General features: G+C 40.7%; 1 protein-coding gene across 1 annotated transcript in view; it reads left to right on the forward strand.

Annotated features, from left to right (window-relative positions):
- The window catches only part of NTRK2 (neurotrophic receptor tyrosine kinase 2), a 359,712-nt gene that overhangs the window by 254,357 nt on the left and 89,075 nt on the right, over window positions 1-16,280 (forward strand). Inside the window, exon 14 of the mRNA XM_054501260.2 lies at window positions 8,684-8,814. Within this exon, the coding sequence (XP_054357235.1) occupies window positions 8,684-8,814 (131 nt within the window). The remainder of the gene's footprint in view (window positions 1-8,683; window positions 8,815-16,280) is intronic.

Below are 16,280 nucleotides of genomic sequence, written 5' to 3' on the forward strand. Positions count from 1 at the left end.
CGTTTCCTCACTTCCCATTCAGGACACCACCCAGGGCAGGCTGCCTTCTGTTGTCTTCGTGGTCGTGATCCATGGCCCTCTCCTGCCTCTGATTAGTTCATTTTCATCTTGTTTTCTGTCTTTCCCTGATTTTCCTCATAGTCATTCTCTGAGGATTTGTTTTTGGTGACATCCTCTGTACCATTTGGGGTCACAGATCTGACTGCAGCTTCTGTGGCTGGGGACAGCACCTCCCACAAGAGTCTTGCTGAGCTGTGGACTTCTGACAGGCAAGAGGCCGGAGAGGAAAGATGGATGAGGGACGGGATGGAGCCTGCCCTCAGCTCTGTACCAGCCTCTGTGAGGACAAGTTCTAGTGCTATGCCCTCACTGGCTTCCTTGCTTCCAGTTTTAGTCCAGCCAGATGAATCTCTCTAAAGACTTGCCCTGATCACTTCTTACATGCTCAAAGGTCTTCAACAGCTCCCCAGGACTCACATATATAATGTAAAATCATGGACTCATGGCTGTGGAGTGTGTGAGCTGGGGCAGACCTAAGATGCCATGTAGTCCAAACTCCCTTATTTAACAATGAGGAAGGGGAGGCACAGAGAAGGAAGTCATATTTATTAGTGCCAGAACTTGTCTGAACTACTTAGCGAGATATTCAAAGCCCTCCATAATCCAGTCTCTTTCTTTCCCTTCCTTCCTTCCTTCCTTCCTTTCTCTTTCTTTTTCTTTCTTTCTTGCTTTCTTCTTTCTTTCTTTCTTTTTCTTTCTTTCTTTTTGAGATGGAGTTTCACTCTTGTTGCCCAGGCTGGAGTGCAATGGCGTGATCTCAGCTCAATGCAACCTCTGCCTCCCGGGTTCAAGCGATTCTCCTGCCTCAGCCTCCCAAGCAGCTGGGATTACAGGCATGTGCCACCATGCCCTGCTAATCTTGAATTTTTAGTAGAGACAGGGTTTCTCCATGTTGGTCAGGCTGGTCTTGAACTCCTGACCTCAGGTGATCCGCCCACCTTGGCCTCCCAAAGTGCTGGGATTACAGGCATGAGCCACCGCACCCGGCCCAGTTTCTTTCTTTTTTTATGGCATGTTGCCTGCTGTTCCTCTTTCAGAAAAACCAAGATAAATCACTCTTTCCTAAATCCACTCTGGACTTTTCTTTCTCCTCATCCTGGTTCTTTCTCTTCTCCCCTCTTAAGTGTTCTCTTTCTCACCATTTTTTTCTCTTATTCAATTACTCATCTATTTTTACATGCTTGCATTATTATTTGTTAATAAAATAGTTTTGGTTGTCTCATGTATTCCAGGCTCAGCAGTGGATTAGGGGAAATTACACCTATTTGTCAACTCCATGCCCAAAGCATTCTTGAGTATGCCCATAGGTGTTTATTTTGATGTCCTTATGATAAGAGCTGTGGACTCCTTATACAATGCCTTGGCTGAAGACAGCTTTTGTGTCATGTGTTCATTTCTTATTGATCTCTGTTATGAGTACTATTTTTAGGAAACTCACTTCTTACTCTGGAGACATTTTGGAGGACATTGATCATTGTGCCTTTCAGCATCCCTTTTGTAAAATCGATTTGAAACGTTCCTTTGAAAACAAACTGTCATGAAGAATCTTACTTCATGAAGAAGGGATCCCTGTGTTTTTATTTATGAGTAGCCAAAATTTTGTAAATTATTGTGTTTTCTTTTTGGCTTCTCCTTCCAGCAAGCTTAGGATCAAATTATGACTTAAGTTTAATAACCACTGAGGACCCAAGAATCTTCATGCTTGCATTTCTACTTAACACCTTGTCTTAACTTCCTATTTTATTTCTCTCGACTTCAGTTATTATTACAGTTTTTGTTTTTCTTTGTGTCATTTATAGTACCTAAAATCTTTTGTGAATGGAGCAAAGATGTAAGTAAATGGCATGAAAGATATATGTACATGGGTTTTTCTGCCCTTTAGGTTATAAGGTCCTTTAAGACAGGGATTATTTTACTCTTCTCTTTTTCTAGGCCCTAGAAAATGCTGAGGCACTTTTAGTAGGTACATAGTAAAAGTTTATTGAACTAAATTGATAGAAATAGACCTCTGATTTCCTAGAGAGGCACAGCTGAAATCATATGCTTTCTCTTTCGCTTGTTTTTTGTAAGAAGGCCAAGGCAAGGTATGTTGTAGTGGAAAGAATTCAAACCCTGCCTCTTACTAATTATACAATCTCACATGAGTTATTTAGCTAATCCAGTCCTCCTCTTTGTTTCCTTAGTTTGAAAATGGAGGTAAGAATACCCTTCCAGATTGCTATGACAATTGATAAGTCCTGTAAATCTCTCAGCACATTCTCTGGCCCATAATAGCAGTCAGCACAGGTTAGGCACCCTGTTCCCTCCCTATTTCCTCATTTCATTGGAAACAGTACTTGGAAAAGGATAAGTAAGTGGATTGCTCTATGGCCACAAGTAAGTCAATTAACTGAGGTGTCATCTGTAAAATAAGTGTGACTATTGACCTCATTCAGAGGGATATGAAATTAATTGATGATAATGCACATTGGGAATTTTTGCTGAGAGGTGCTTCAGAATGGCTCAGTCTTGTTACGTGCTCTATTTCATCCTTAATATTATTTATGAATATGTAGCCTTTTCTTGTTCTGGTGTGTTTTATGTCTGTGGTCTTAATTGCATTTATTTTTTAATTTTAGTACCAACTTGTATCTTAATAAAAATGTAGGTGAAACTTTAAAACATAGTTTCTATCTTTCATACAAATTTGTTTTTATAAGGTGGATGATTTTACCTGATTCAATATGCTGCTAATACATTAAGATATTTGGAAAATCATTTTTGTTAATTTTATTTTATATCAAGTTCAAGCATTTTTTGAAGTATTTAACATTTACATTCTGCTTTTAACATTCATATTTTATATTTGTCAGTAGTTTTCTAATGAAATTGTTTATTATGAGATGTGTGCTTCATTTCAGATGATAAACATGAGTGTTTCAAGTATTTCCAGTAGAAAAGATATTAACTAAATGAAATACCTGTTTTCACTTTAATGTCAGGAAACCCTGTCTGTCTTCAGTATGAATCAGCGTCCTCTATTTCAGAGTCCAAGGGTTGCTTTTCTGAGAGGGAGGGAACCTGAATCCTAGCTCGGTCACCTTCTAGCTGTGTGGCCCCGGGAAAGTCATGTCACTGTGCCAAGCCTCTCACTGATCTGTCAAACCTGAGGGAGCCGGTCTCAATGATCTTTAAGTTCTTTTCCTATCACAGTATTCAGTCCTGGGAGATGGAACTGCTAAAGGCAGGCTCTGCATTTAGGACCACAGGGAAACCGAGAGAGAATTTCGGGAACTCCCAGTACAGGACATTATCTTTTAGAGTATATTACTTTTAATCTTTCTCCTGAAAACTTTAAGATCTCTCTCTTTTTAACTGAAGGTTGCTTTGTCCTTGGCATATATTAGATACTGAATAAATGTCTCTGTTGAAAGTCCATATGTTTAGTGGAATAAGTCCACTGGGCCAAGAGTATCTATGAAACCCCATTATTGAGGAAATGGGAAAGGCACATTTCCTATCTGAGACCTTAAATGAATAAAGTTATATTTACTTTTTATTAGTTTTAGATTTCATAGCAATGGGTATAGACATGGAATAATACTTTATCTATTGCCTGTGTGTATATATAGAATATGTACTTCTGGGAGGAATCTATACCAGAATTTGATTTAAGCAATCTGAAACTACAAGCATCTATGTCAACTGCTGAAGACACATTGCGACACAATGCATTTTTCAGGACTCTAATGTGATACGAACACAAAGCCGGAAGTCAGTTCACTTCTGGCACTCATGGGACAAATGACCAAGGGCACCACATTTCCATTCTGAAAAATTCCATCAGTGACAGAGTTGCCCAGACAGGGTGCAGATCACACGAGTTTGGTGGTGTATTTCCTACAGCTCTTATTTGATTCCTCCTTTTCCTTTGGCAGGGTGAATTTTACACAGAAATTTTTCTATAAAACTTTTTTTTTGTTTTAATAAGTGATTGTTTTGAGTTTTCCTTCAAATCTATGAAGTCATTCATGGTAGAGTTTGGTTCTTTTTTTTTTTTTTTTTAATTTGAGAGAGAGTCTCATTCTGTTGCCCAGGCTGGAGTGTAGTGGCACGATCCCTGCTCACTGCAACCTCTGCCTCCCGGATTCAAACAATTCTCCTGCCTCAGTCTCCCGGGTAGCTGGGATTACAGGTGCACGCCACCATGTCCGTTTAATTTTTGTAGTTTTAATAGAGACAGGGTTTCACCATGTTGGCCAGGCTGGTCTCAAACTCCTGACCTCAAGTAATCAGCCCACCTCGGCCTCCCAAAGTGCTGGGATTACAGGTGTGAGCCACCACACCCAGCCTCTTATTTATTTCTTATTAGAGTTGCTTATGTTGGGTTTAAGGTGATTTTGCTCAAGTCTCCAAAGTTAAGAGCAGCAGATTGGCTGATCACAGAGAAAGGAAGCATGTGAGAATTTTGCATGCTTATGTGATAGCTTATTTATCATGGAATCCTTAGGCATGCTTCACTCAGGTTATTTTGTGTAAAGTGAATCAAAAATGTCCACAGAGCCCTTCAAGACAGTGATATTCAAAGTCTTAGACCACAATGAGATAGGAGTTTGTCCAGAATGTGAATCAGGGCATTGCTTCCTTCATTACAAAAGTCTTACTCTCAGGAAAAGTTAGCCTAATGTCACACAATCAGCCAAACTAAACCTTTGGATGTCTGGCCTCTTAGCTCCACTGTTGAAAGGTGGAGGAGAAATGGCAGCCCAGTGTTGTTACAGCTTAGGCAGGTTACTGAGCCTTTCTGAGCTCGGGCCCTGAGAAGGAAGGCACTGGTAGGGTGGAGAGGGAAAATGTGGGCCCAGAGCTCAGTGGGTAAGAGGAGCAACCGAGATGTCAGCAGAGGTGGTGCAGGGTAACGGCTCCCTAAGATAGAAGCTTCAAGACAGCTGGGGCTCTAGCAGGGGGGGAGAGGGTGTAAAGGATCAGAAATCAGGTGTGTAAGCCCTGAAGTACCAGTGGATGAGGGATAGAGATGGCATCCAGTTGAGAGGCTTGGGCATCCTTGGTGCATTGCCGAGGTTTTATTTAAATCAGGGAGGTAAAGGGATGTTTAAGGAGAGTTGAGGAAATAAGGAGCTTGTGGAGTCACAGGCAGTGTGCTCAGAGTACACCGTGGAGGGGTGTCCAGGGGAGCTGAAGGGGCATAAGCGATCCACATTGGGAGGATAGTGTCTGGATAACTAGAGGCTTCCTGTGGTGTTGTAGGGAAATGGAAAATGGGCAAGTTGGGGTGAGTTTTGATGCCTTCTTAAAGGAGAATGGGAAGACGTTCTTAGCTCAATGACGGGAAAGCTTCAGATTAGATGTTCTTCCCACTGCTGCCATCTCAGAGAATACAGCTACTTTATCACCTACATGCTTAAAAGAGTTGACCTCAATTAACTCAAATAACATAGTCAAGTAGTACTTGTCTGTGGTTATCATTATTAAACATATTTTTTCACAGATATTTATAAAGCACCAATTGTATGCACAGCACTGTGAGGCCCTGTCAGGAATACAAATATAAAATTCCTGTGCCCCTAAGTAGCTCAGTCTTAAAAAAGAGAAATTTGGCCAGGCGCGGTGGCTCACACCTGTAATCCCAGCACTTTGGGAGGCCAAGGTGGGTGGATCACGAGGTCAGGAGTTTGAGATCAGCCTGGCCAATATGGTGAAACCCCATCTCTACTAAAAATACAAAAAAATTAGCCAGGTGTGGTGGCACACACCTGTAGTCTCACCTACTCAGGAGGCTGAGGCGGAAGAATCGCTTGAACCTGGGAGGCAGAGGTTGCAGTGAGCCGAGATTGTGCCACTGCACTCCAGCCTGGGCGACAGAGCGAGACTCTGTCTCAAAAAAGAGAGAGAGAGAGAGAGAGAGAAATTTATTCCATTTAGAGAGAATACAGTGGCAAAAGGACACTGCTCAGATGATCAGTGCCCCAAAACATAACAAAGCAGATAAATGCAAATATAGTAGCCCATTTCCTAAAGAAAAGATGCAGATTTCCTGCTTTCAAGGTCAACGTGAGAAAACTGCTTTAATCAATTTTAGTTTTGGAAATGATGAAATTGTGGCCTTGGCCTTAAAAACTTATTTTCCATCAAATTTTTCTCCTGCTTGGACTGCGAAAAGAAAGAAGGTATGTAATAAAATGCAGAAAAAAAAAAAAAAAAAAAAAGTTAAATACTTGCCTTGCTCTGGTTAGAGTGAGAAATAAATCAAGTGGGAATTTAATTCTCAATGAACATGTGACAACCAGGGAGTTAAATATTAGATTTAAATAGGGCAGCTAATTATCTGCAAGAATTGCATTTGTGTCTTTATATGGGCACTCTCCCTAATGAACACATTTCTCTCCTCTTAAATTCAGTCGTCCTCACTGGAGCATGAGAAATTAATATACGTTCTTATATTCATCCATATTGTTGCTCATAAAAAGACCTTTTGATTTTTATCACCCTGAGTTCCCAGAGGCTCACAAAGGCATTCACAGCTCTGAACCACATGAATTATCGGGGGGAAAGAAAAATCCCATTAAATCAAAATCTTAATTACCACTTGCATTTTCTATAAAGTTGTGTCCAAAAAGAAACTGAGCAGGCTGTCCATCAATATAGAATGGATAAATAAATGGTGGTACAGTCCCTCCACAGAATATTATACAGTGGTATAAGGGAAATAATTCATACTACACACACAATACAGCCCAATCTCAAGGACACTGTTGAGAGAGAGATGTAAGATCTGCAAGAATTCGTACTGTATAACTCCATTTAACGTAGGTTCAGAAACAGGTGAAGCTGAACAAGCTCTGGGCGATAAGTAGGAATGTAGGTACAATCAGGAAAGAACACATTGGTGCTTCAGAGTTACTGGTGATATTCTATTTCTTAAATGGGATGGTGGGTCCATAGGTATCCATTTTATTATTATTATTTACTGCAGTTTAAATTAAACTGCAGAGATATGGTTTATATTTTCTTATAATGCAGTTCACAATCAATTAAAAAAATGTTTTAAAAAATGTTATCAAGTTACACCACAGTACTAAATCTCTACTTTGAGTTGCACGAGGCATCAGGAGATATTTAGGGCTCGCTCTTAACCTTGGGGGCTTACAGATGTGATATAATTGCGGGATACATCAGAATACGAACAAGCCATGACAGAATGTGAGTTCACAGAAAGAGGTCTTTGGTGGTCAGAGTGGTCCTGGAAAGCTCTATGAGAGAGTAAGAATTTGAACGGGGCTTTGAAGGATGAACTAAGCAGAGAGGAAGCCTGGCAATTGTTTTTACTTTTTTCTCTATTTCTCTTATAAATTAAGTCTCTGCTCATGTTTAGTACAGTTTACAATTGAAAAGAGACTTTGTGAAGTAGAAGAAAACACATGAACTCTGGAATCAGACAGACTCGGGTTCAAATCCCAATTCCATTCCCAAACTGTGAATCTTGGAAATTCCTGCAGACTGTTTTCCCATTTGTAAAATGCAGAGAGGATTATGTCACAGGATTGTGAGATTGAAATTAGAGAATATAGTTGGGCACACATTCCAAGCTCTAGAGGGCATCACAATCTCTTTTTAATGCACTACCATTCAGCAACAAGGAGTTCAGAAAACAATACCAGCCAAGACCCAGTGAAACTCCCGTGCTAAGGGACTCAACATTTAACGTGCTGAGTGAGGAGGCACAGCTCACATGTACTTCTGTCCTCTGAAGGGTCTCCTTGTGGGCCTCTCCTCCATGACCTCTGTCCTTTGGTGTGCTCCCTCTCTGGTTTCCACCTTGCAGCCAATGAGCTTCTGAGAATCCTTAACTGCCTCCTGCCTTGTGCATCAAGAGGGTGTATGGATGAATGACTTGAGCCATCGCTGCTCCAGACTGTAGGGAGGAACATTCTCTTGTCCTGGGATTCATCTGTTTTTGTCTCTTCTTGGCCTTGGAGAGCCAAGACTGAGCCATGATTTTAAAACCAGGCTAAGGAAGCTAGTCCTTAATGCAGACATCTAGATGTTTCTGATCCAAACAAAGGAAGTCAGTGAGGCCCAACCATATTTTAGCCCACCCCACTAGAAGGCTAAAACTGAGGTGAGGCCAAAACCTTAATTAACAATGCAAAGATCTTGAGTTTTCCTTTTGTATCCTCTGACTCTGTCTCCCTTAGGAATCTGACATGGCTTAACCAAGAATTCAGGATTGCTAGCTATCTCTCTGCTTTGCCCCACTGGACACACTACTAACAAATATATGCAAAGCATGTGGCTTATAAGAAGCCTGCCATTAATGTGAATTTCTCATTCCTCCCTTTTTTTAGTCTATAAAGTTTATCAAGGATATTTTGCAGTCAGCAACTAGGTATCTACTTTGGTTTTATCAGAAACAGTAACTATGTTCTGGAGAATAAGGTGATGAAACCTCCGCCCAGCCATTTGGGGTGGACTGTGAAGATGGACACCCAGCTTCTTTGGTTCACTGTGCACAGACGAGAGACTCTTGGGCCTGGAAGCTCAGGTACAGGACACCAACTCTTCACCCGCTACCTTCACCTCCGCGTGCTTCAATTCCAATTTCCATTCTGTCTTTGTTTTGCAGTTGTTCAGCACATCAAGCGACATAACATTGTTCTGAAAAGGGAGCTAGGCGAAGGAGCCTTTGGAAAAGTGTTCCTAGCTGAATGCTATAACCTCTGTCCTGAGCAGGACAAGATCTTGGTGGCAGTGAAGGTAAGAGAACATTCCAGAATGTCTCATTAACCATGATCACACTTACGTGTGGAAATTTAACTCTATTTTATTATATTTTGGTGGCCAATGCAGGAGTAAATTGTTCCTGCTATGGTGGATGTATCCAAATTCCTTTAAACTAAATGGACAGTCGAAAGGACATTTGGGGCACATCCAACTGTCAGAGGTTCTTCTCAGGGGCCACTGACAAGTCTGCAGGCTGTGAAGAGCTCTGAGCTACTCTTCCAAGTCCATGCTAACTGAATTTTGGATGGAAGTCAGTGGGGCCAAACAGAATTCAACCAGCTGAGTCCTGAAGACTCACATGTGTCTCCTCAAATTGTGGAGTTCCAAGCTCAGCTGAAGACTCACATGTGTCTCCTCAAATTGTGGAGTTCCAAGCTCAGCTGAAGCTTGTGTCAGGTTTATGGTTCTGGAAGGAAGGATTGTGGTCTTCACTTCCCCTCTCAGCCTCTGTGCCTACCTTGACCCTCCCAGATGCGTGCAAATCTCCAGGGTTTTATATAGCACAGGCATGATTTCATCCAGGGCTGGATGGCATCTCCTGTGGAATTCACCACCCAAGGAGACATGGTGGTTTTACTAAAATGAAGACTGAAAGTCCTCCATCATAGTCATGTCCTCATAAACTCAAAAAGGAGTCCCGGTCTTCGATTAGATAAGCATTATGATTGAAAGGGATCCAATTTCCACTGAGCTCTCTAAAACACAAGAATGAACAAAAGTAGCACAAAAGGCTTCAGGTATTTTACATACATTTTTCAAAAAATTTTTAACTCACCAAAATAATGGGTAATATATATTTAAAACACTTAAAAGAGGCATATATTTATAAAATGAATCAAGCTCCAAATAAATATGGACATGGCTAATGTAATAAAATGTAAGTTCTTGACTTAATATAAGATGATTGAGTTTTTTGAAGTGTTTTATTTCTGCCAAACAGGAAACATTTTTACAAATGGCATTTATTTACTAGTTATAACCAGGACAACTTTTCATTTTAGAAAATCAGGAGTCTATTCCATTACTGTTATACTTAACATTAAAATGTTTCAGTACATACATAATGGGCGCAACTGAGAAATAAAATTATTCTTGGAGTCATCCGGCAGACTAAATGGTTTCTATTAAAGTTTATCCAAATAGAAAAACTGTACATTTGCTTTCTTTGTCACCAAAAGAAACTAACCAAGGTGGCATGATACTCCTAAACTCTCAGAGAAGACTCCTAAACTCTGCACTTTGGGGTGAATAAAGAACAGGCCTTCCTAGGAATGATAAATGTAAACATTTTTCAAATAAACGTCATCTCCCCAAGATGGACAAATGGAGGGGGGGAGAGAGAGAGGAGAGAGGAGAGGAAGGAGATCCTAGAGAGATGTGAGGGTGAATGGGGTAGAAGGTGGCAAAGTGAGAATCTTGTAGTCATTCTGGAGATGTTTAATTCTTGCTTTTGCTATTACTTCCTCTTTTCTTTTACTTACTCAAAAAGTTTTGTTTGTCATTGTTTAGCACAAAATGTTCAGAACATTTGGCAGTGTTAAATCTGCAGTCTCTGTTTTCTTCTTACTGTATCTTTTTTTCCCCCTTTTGGTTAAATGAGACCAAAAGGTAGCTCTATTTTTGTAAATTCATAGTTTGATCACATGTTAGAGCTGGAAGAATCTTTGGGAACATCTAATCCTAGGCTAGCCATGTATTATAGACAAGGAAACTTAAGACTCTGTATTTGTGTTCTGGGCGCATATTTTGTACTGCCACCCAGGAAGCTAAGTCAGACCTTCAGACTCTGTGGGTGTCACAAGATGGACTCTTTGAATGTAAAGAAATCCTGGGAGACTAGGGAATCCTAGATGAGAGTGTAGAAATAACTGAGAAACCTCACGCAGATATAGAGATAGAGCCAACAGATTTCTCAGTGGGTATGGCCTTTCATCTTAGTACCACTTCTTGCCCTGTGCCTGCTTCTCTGTACTTCTTGCAATACCTTTAAGGAGAGTGTGTTGCGTAGCTGAATCCAGGGCACCCTCAGCTTATGTGTTACATTTCCTTCCAAACATATGCTCAAATAGGACTTCAGGGCTTGGACAACTAACAGTGAAGAGTCAGCTGGTGACAGTGATGTTTAGCCTAGTACCTGTGTTGGCATTAAAAGACATCTTATGCAATTCCACTTTCCTGCCCACGGCATGCTTCTGTTTGGGCATATGTCCCATTACCACTGTCAGTGAGGCCCCTCTCTGGTTTACATCCCAATCACATTCCTAGTTCCACCTCTGAACCAGACCTAGGGCCTAGTCTTCACATACATCCTGGCTTTGCCAAGTAAGTATTTGCAAAGCAATGACCTATGATGAGTGTTTCTTTAATCAACGCTGCTTAAAAAAAAGGAAAAACAGGATTTAATTCTTTGTTAAATCCCAACTCTTCTCTTTGCTAGTCTCATTCTTGTGGAAATTCAAATGAAACTATCATCTGTCATCTCAAATAAGGAGGACAAAGTGCCTGCAGACTAAAAATTCATTCTAACTTCGTGGTCACAAACTTAAGAAGTCTCATGTCAGTGACCTTACATGTGAATTTTTTTTTTAAATGGGAGGTTTTGCTTATGTTTGCTAGAGTAATTTCAAGCTTCAGAGAGGATGTTTATTTCAACTCTCTGGGATTCAGAGGCTGCAGCCACGTAAGGGACTAGCTGGACCTTCCACAGGCTCCAGGCTGAATTGGATCAGAATAACCCATGGACCTTTCACAGAGCTGTCACTCGCCAGCCTGACCTGCTCATTTTTAGGGCTTTAGGCCTATTGAAAGTGTATTCAAAGACTATCCAAAGGAGCCTGGGAAGAAAATGTCTATGGTTCAGCCCTGACCACAATGAAGGGATTTTTTAAAGGAATGAAACCAACTGAATGCAGCTGCCGGGGACTGCACAGCTTCTCACCTCTGTGGAGTGACTGCCGGGCTTGCTCCTCTTCCATTGGAGACACCCAGGGATGTTTGACAGCCTTTCTGCTGTTGCTTAGCAACCCCTGCAACATTGATTATGCATGCTAAGAAATAGCAGCTATTGTCCTTTTTCCTTCTCTAGAAGGAGCTGACTCTGGTGTGAAATCTAAGGCTTTACATTCAGATTGACAGATGTCAGATTCCTGTAAATTCTGGTGTTGATGATTTAAGAGCTTGAGGGAGCCATAGGAAGAGATTTAGGGTAGAAGTGATCCTAACGCATGTGCACAACACTTGAGGGCACACAGAGCTGAGCATGCCTCTCCCATCAGAGTATTTGCTTGTTTGGATCCAACCGGATTGTCCCTTTCCTGATATTTTTGGATGACCTTTGTTTTTTTTAGTGAAATTGATCTATCAACCATTATTTTTTCCATTTGCACTGAGTTATAATCAAAGAACCCATAGAGAGGAGGAGAAGCAGAGAAACCAGTCTTTGATCCAACTGAGTTACTTTACCTTTAAGTAAGTCAATTGCCAAGGAAACGCTTCATCGCAGTTTCCCCGCATTAACTGTGGATGCATTAGCTATTTTTGGCTCCATCCAACCTGTATTTCCAAAGCTGCAATTCCTATAACATTTCCTTGTACTATGAATCCACATTGATTTTTGCTTTTTAAATATATCCACAAGTGTGCGTTGTGGGAGTCATGGTCTCTCCTCCCCTCCCCACTAACTCAGGTGTATTTCTAGAAACACAAAATGCTGAATAGGAGAGAGACCTTAGAAATCATATATATAACCCAAGCCTCATGTTTTATGGATGAGAAAACTGAGATTCAAGGAAGTCGAGTGACTTCCCCAAGGTGTAAGTTAAAGTGAGTCAGAGGTGTTGCACAGGAAGAAGACTTGGCAAGATAAAAAATGGTAAAATTTGACTTCAGCAAGCACTTTCGTTGGAATCTGACTTAGGATTTTTGCTTTTCATGTTTCCGAATTCTTTCTTGTCAACAGAGAAAATGATGATGTTTTTCTCCACCAAGAGTTTGGAAAAGTTTTCTGATAAATCCTCTAGCACATAATGAGGCAGGCCCCAAGTGGCATCCAACATGTTTCTTCCATTTCCATGTCGGGATGGCCCCTACCCAGCCTCTTGGTCCAGGTAACTCCCATCCACCCATCAGCTCTCAATTCAAGTTGTCCCTCTTGGGGAGGATGTGCCTTATTTGCTCCTCCATCTAGGTCACATCTCCATGATATATGCTATTAAAACATCTGTACTTGTCCTTTACAGCATTTGTCAATATTTTAAAATTATATATATATATTTCTGGGCTTATTTAATGAATGGCATTGAATGTCTGTCTCCTCTAGTAGAGTGGCATATTCCCCAGAATGGCAATAGTGCCTTTTAGCACATTGCCTCATATGTAGTAGTATGCAGGAAATGCCTGTTGAATGAATGAAGGGATGGATGGGTGGGTGCATGGAAGAACAAAAAGATCATGAAAATAATAGCCTTTTGATAAATAGAGAGTTGCGCCAGGTGTGATGGCTCATGCCTGTAATCCCAGCACTTTGGGAGGCCAAGGCGGATGAATTGCTTGAGCTCAGGAGTTCAAGACCAGCCTGGGCAACATGATGAAACTCCATCTCTACAAAAAATACAAAAAGTTAGCTGAGTGTGGTGGCATGCACCTATGGTCCCAGCTACTTGGGAGGCTGAAGTGGAAAGATTGCTTGAGCCTGGGAGGCAGAGGTTGTAGTGAGCCGAGATTGCACCGCTGCACTCCACTCTGGGTGACAGAGTGAGACCCCAACTCAAAAAAAAAAAAAAAGAAAAAAGGAAAAGAAAAAAAGAGTTGACAGTTGGCATTTCTAGGTAGGGAAATAATTTGATGATCTATTGATAGTCATAGACTTTTATAGCTGAAAGAAACTGTAAAGATGATATATATAGAATAATGTAATCTAACAAGAAATTATTTTAGAAATGATTGAATCACTATATAGATATATAGAACTAATATTGATATTCTTTAGCTTAACTCCACCATTTTGCCAATGAAGAAACAGGAATCCAAAGAAGACAAATGACCTATCTAAGGTCACCTAGCTTAAAAGAGATCATTTAATGTCAATGTCAGACCTAGGACTTAAACACAGTCCAGTGCTCATTGGGTACCATATTTTCATTTATTGAATTTTACATGTGCCCTGGTGAACCAGATTGAGGAAATCCAACACAATGACACTTATCAAATAATATAAAGGAGTGTGTTAGTTATGTCGTTTGTATGGAAGGATGCGAGACATGTTCATATTTTCCCAAGTAGATATTTAATTCAAGGGAATAAGTGGAAATAAGATATACTGGATTCCTGAGGGAGTGTTTAGGCCTCAGGGGAATACAAGCAAAATATTATCATCAGCTTTTATAAAAAGAACAATATCATGTTCATTGGAAACCCAACTCAAGCTGGCTTAAGCAGAAAAAAAGAATTTATTGGCTTCTAGAAATCCATGCTACTAGAAAACCTACCTATGGGTATCCCAGCTTTCAGGCACCACTAGATCCAGGGAATGAACGATTCTCTTTCTCGTCTTCTCCATCCCTTGGCTCTGCTTGCCTCTGTATTGGTTTAATTCTCAGGCAGGTTATTTCCACATTTTGCTAAAGACTTGACAGCGATGACTCAGGGCTTACATCCTGCCCTCCCAGCAACTCAAAAGAAAGAGAGCTCCTCCTTGCAAACAGCTATGCAAAAATGTAAGGGATGACTCCTATTGGCTTATCTTGGGCTGTGTCACCAGACCCTCTGGCCAGAGGAATGGAATATTCTGATTATCCAGGCCTGGGTCACATACCGACCCTTGGAAATGAAAGTTGGGGTCCACTCTACCCAACCCATATGGACTGAATGTGGGGAAGTATTGGTTCCCTGGAGGAATATTAGAGATGCTATAACTAAAAGAAGGGAGAAAGAGATCTGACAGAAGAAAGTGAAAGATGACCAACTCAAATAGGAATTACAGGAGAGCTTGGCCTCCCTGTGACGAGAAGAGCTGGTATCTGAAAGCTCACTCAAGATCTGAGGCAGCCCTGGTGACGGTCCCTTCTTTATCATCTCTGCAGGAGACATCAGGGAATCTCCTTGGGACTCCCCTGCTTAGTACAGCTGTCTCTTGCCTCTGCTGCTCCCTAATATTTGCCTGCTGCTTTCATACCAGCTACTGCCCACACTGCCTCCATGACTCACTTGCTGATTCCCCAAGAAGGAAAATACTATGGTCCAGTTCTTCCAATTAGTCATCTGCAATGCCATTTAATCTTCATGCCAGGACACCTACCTTCCATCCAATCATCTGAGGTGGTCACATGGTACAGAAGAGGCCACCTTTGGGAATAGAAGCAACCAGAGCCACTTGTCTCAGAATCTGTACAAGAGCAGTATAAGGGCTCACAAGAAAAGCACATTCTCTCCAATTCTGGAACAGTTTAAAAAAAAAAAAACATAGATGAGAAAAAGCATCAAGAGTTAGTTGACTCAAGTGCTCTACCCAGGCAAGGTTATTTCTAAGACAGATGGCTCTTTTCATTATTTCTTTTTATTTTTTATGACAGTCATCATATCACTTTTCACGTCTTCATTAATTGTGAAGTCCTTCTCCCATTCCTCCCTCTTCCGGTGCCTCCTTCCCACGTTTCCACTTACATTGGCATGTGAAGTACTTGTTCCCACAAAATGGAAATTGATGACGAAAAGATTAGTTACTTAAGAAGACAATTGTTAGTGTTACTCTAAAAAAATAGTTTGTGTCAACATGACGTAATGTTGCAGAAAGCACTGACAATTCTACACTTATAAGGATCTAGGAACAGAAACTGTAAAACTTTTAATAGTGTCTGTGATTGTCTTTATTATCCAGATGTTGCTTAATAGACTAGATTTCTATTGTTCTTTGGGTACGTACATTCTTTCCTGGTGTGCACACTCAAGAGTGTGTGTGTGTGTGCACGCACGCATGCAGGAGTGCACTGTAAGATAGAGAGGCATTTGAATTAGATAGTCCCCAATTATTAAGTTCCTATATCAATATACCTTTCCCAGTAATTTCAACTTTAGACCTTGGGTCAGGGATCTGTTTTTTGAATTGTTAATCACTTTGGTGACCCTCATTTCTGGCTTATCTTCTATTTATCCACATATTTTCAGAAAAGCTAAAACAAAACAGTGCATTTCACTCTAATGAGGACTCATCTGGCATCAAACATAGCTGGAGGATTCGTTTCACACTTTTGTATCTCTGGAACATATGCATTGAAATAGTTGTGCTGCTTTTTAATTTACTTTAACATGATGAACGAATTCCCAATCAAACCATGGTCTACCATGATCTACCAGCTCCTTTATGTCTAGCAAAATTTTATTGGAAAATTTTATGCTGGTGTATTTAAAGCCTGTAAATATATTGCAGTTGTCCACATTGGAGG

The sequence above is a fragment of the Pongo pygmaeus genome, chromosome 13 (assembly GCF_028885625.2).
Source record: "Pongo pygmaeus isolate AG05252 chromosome 13, NHGRI_mPonPyg2-v2.0_pri, whole genome shotgun sequence".
NCBI classification, from domain to species: domain Eukaryota; kingdom Metazoa; phylum Chordata; class Mammalia; order Primates; family Hominidae; genus Pongo; species Pongo pygmaeus.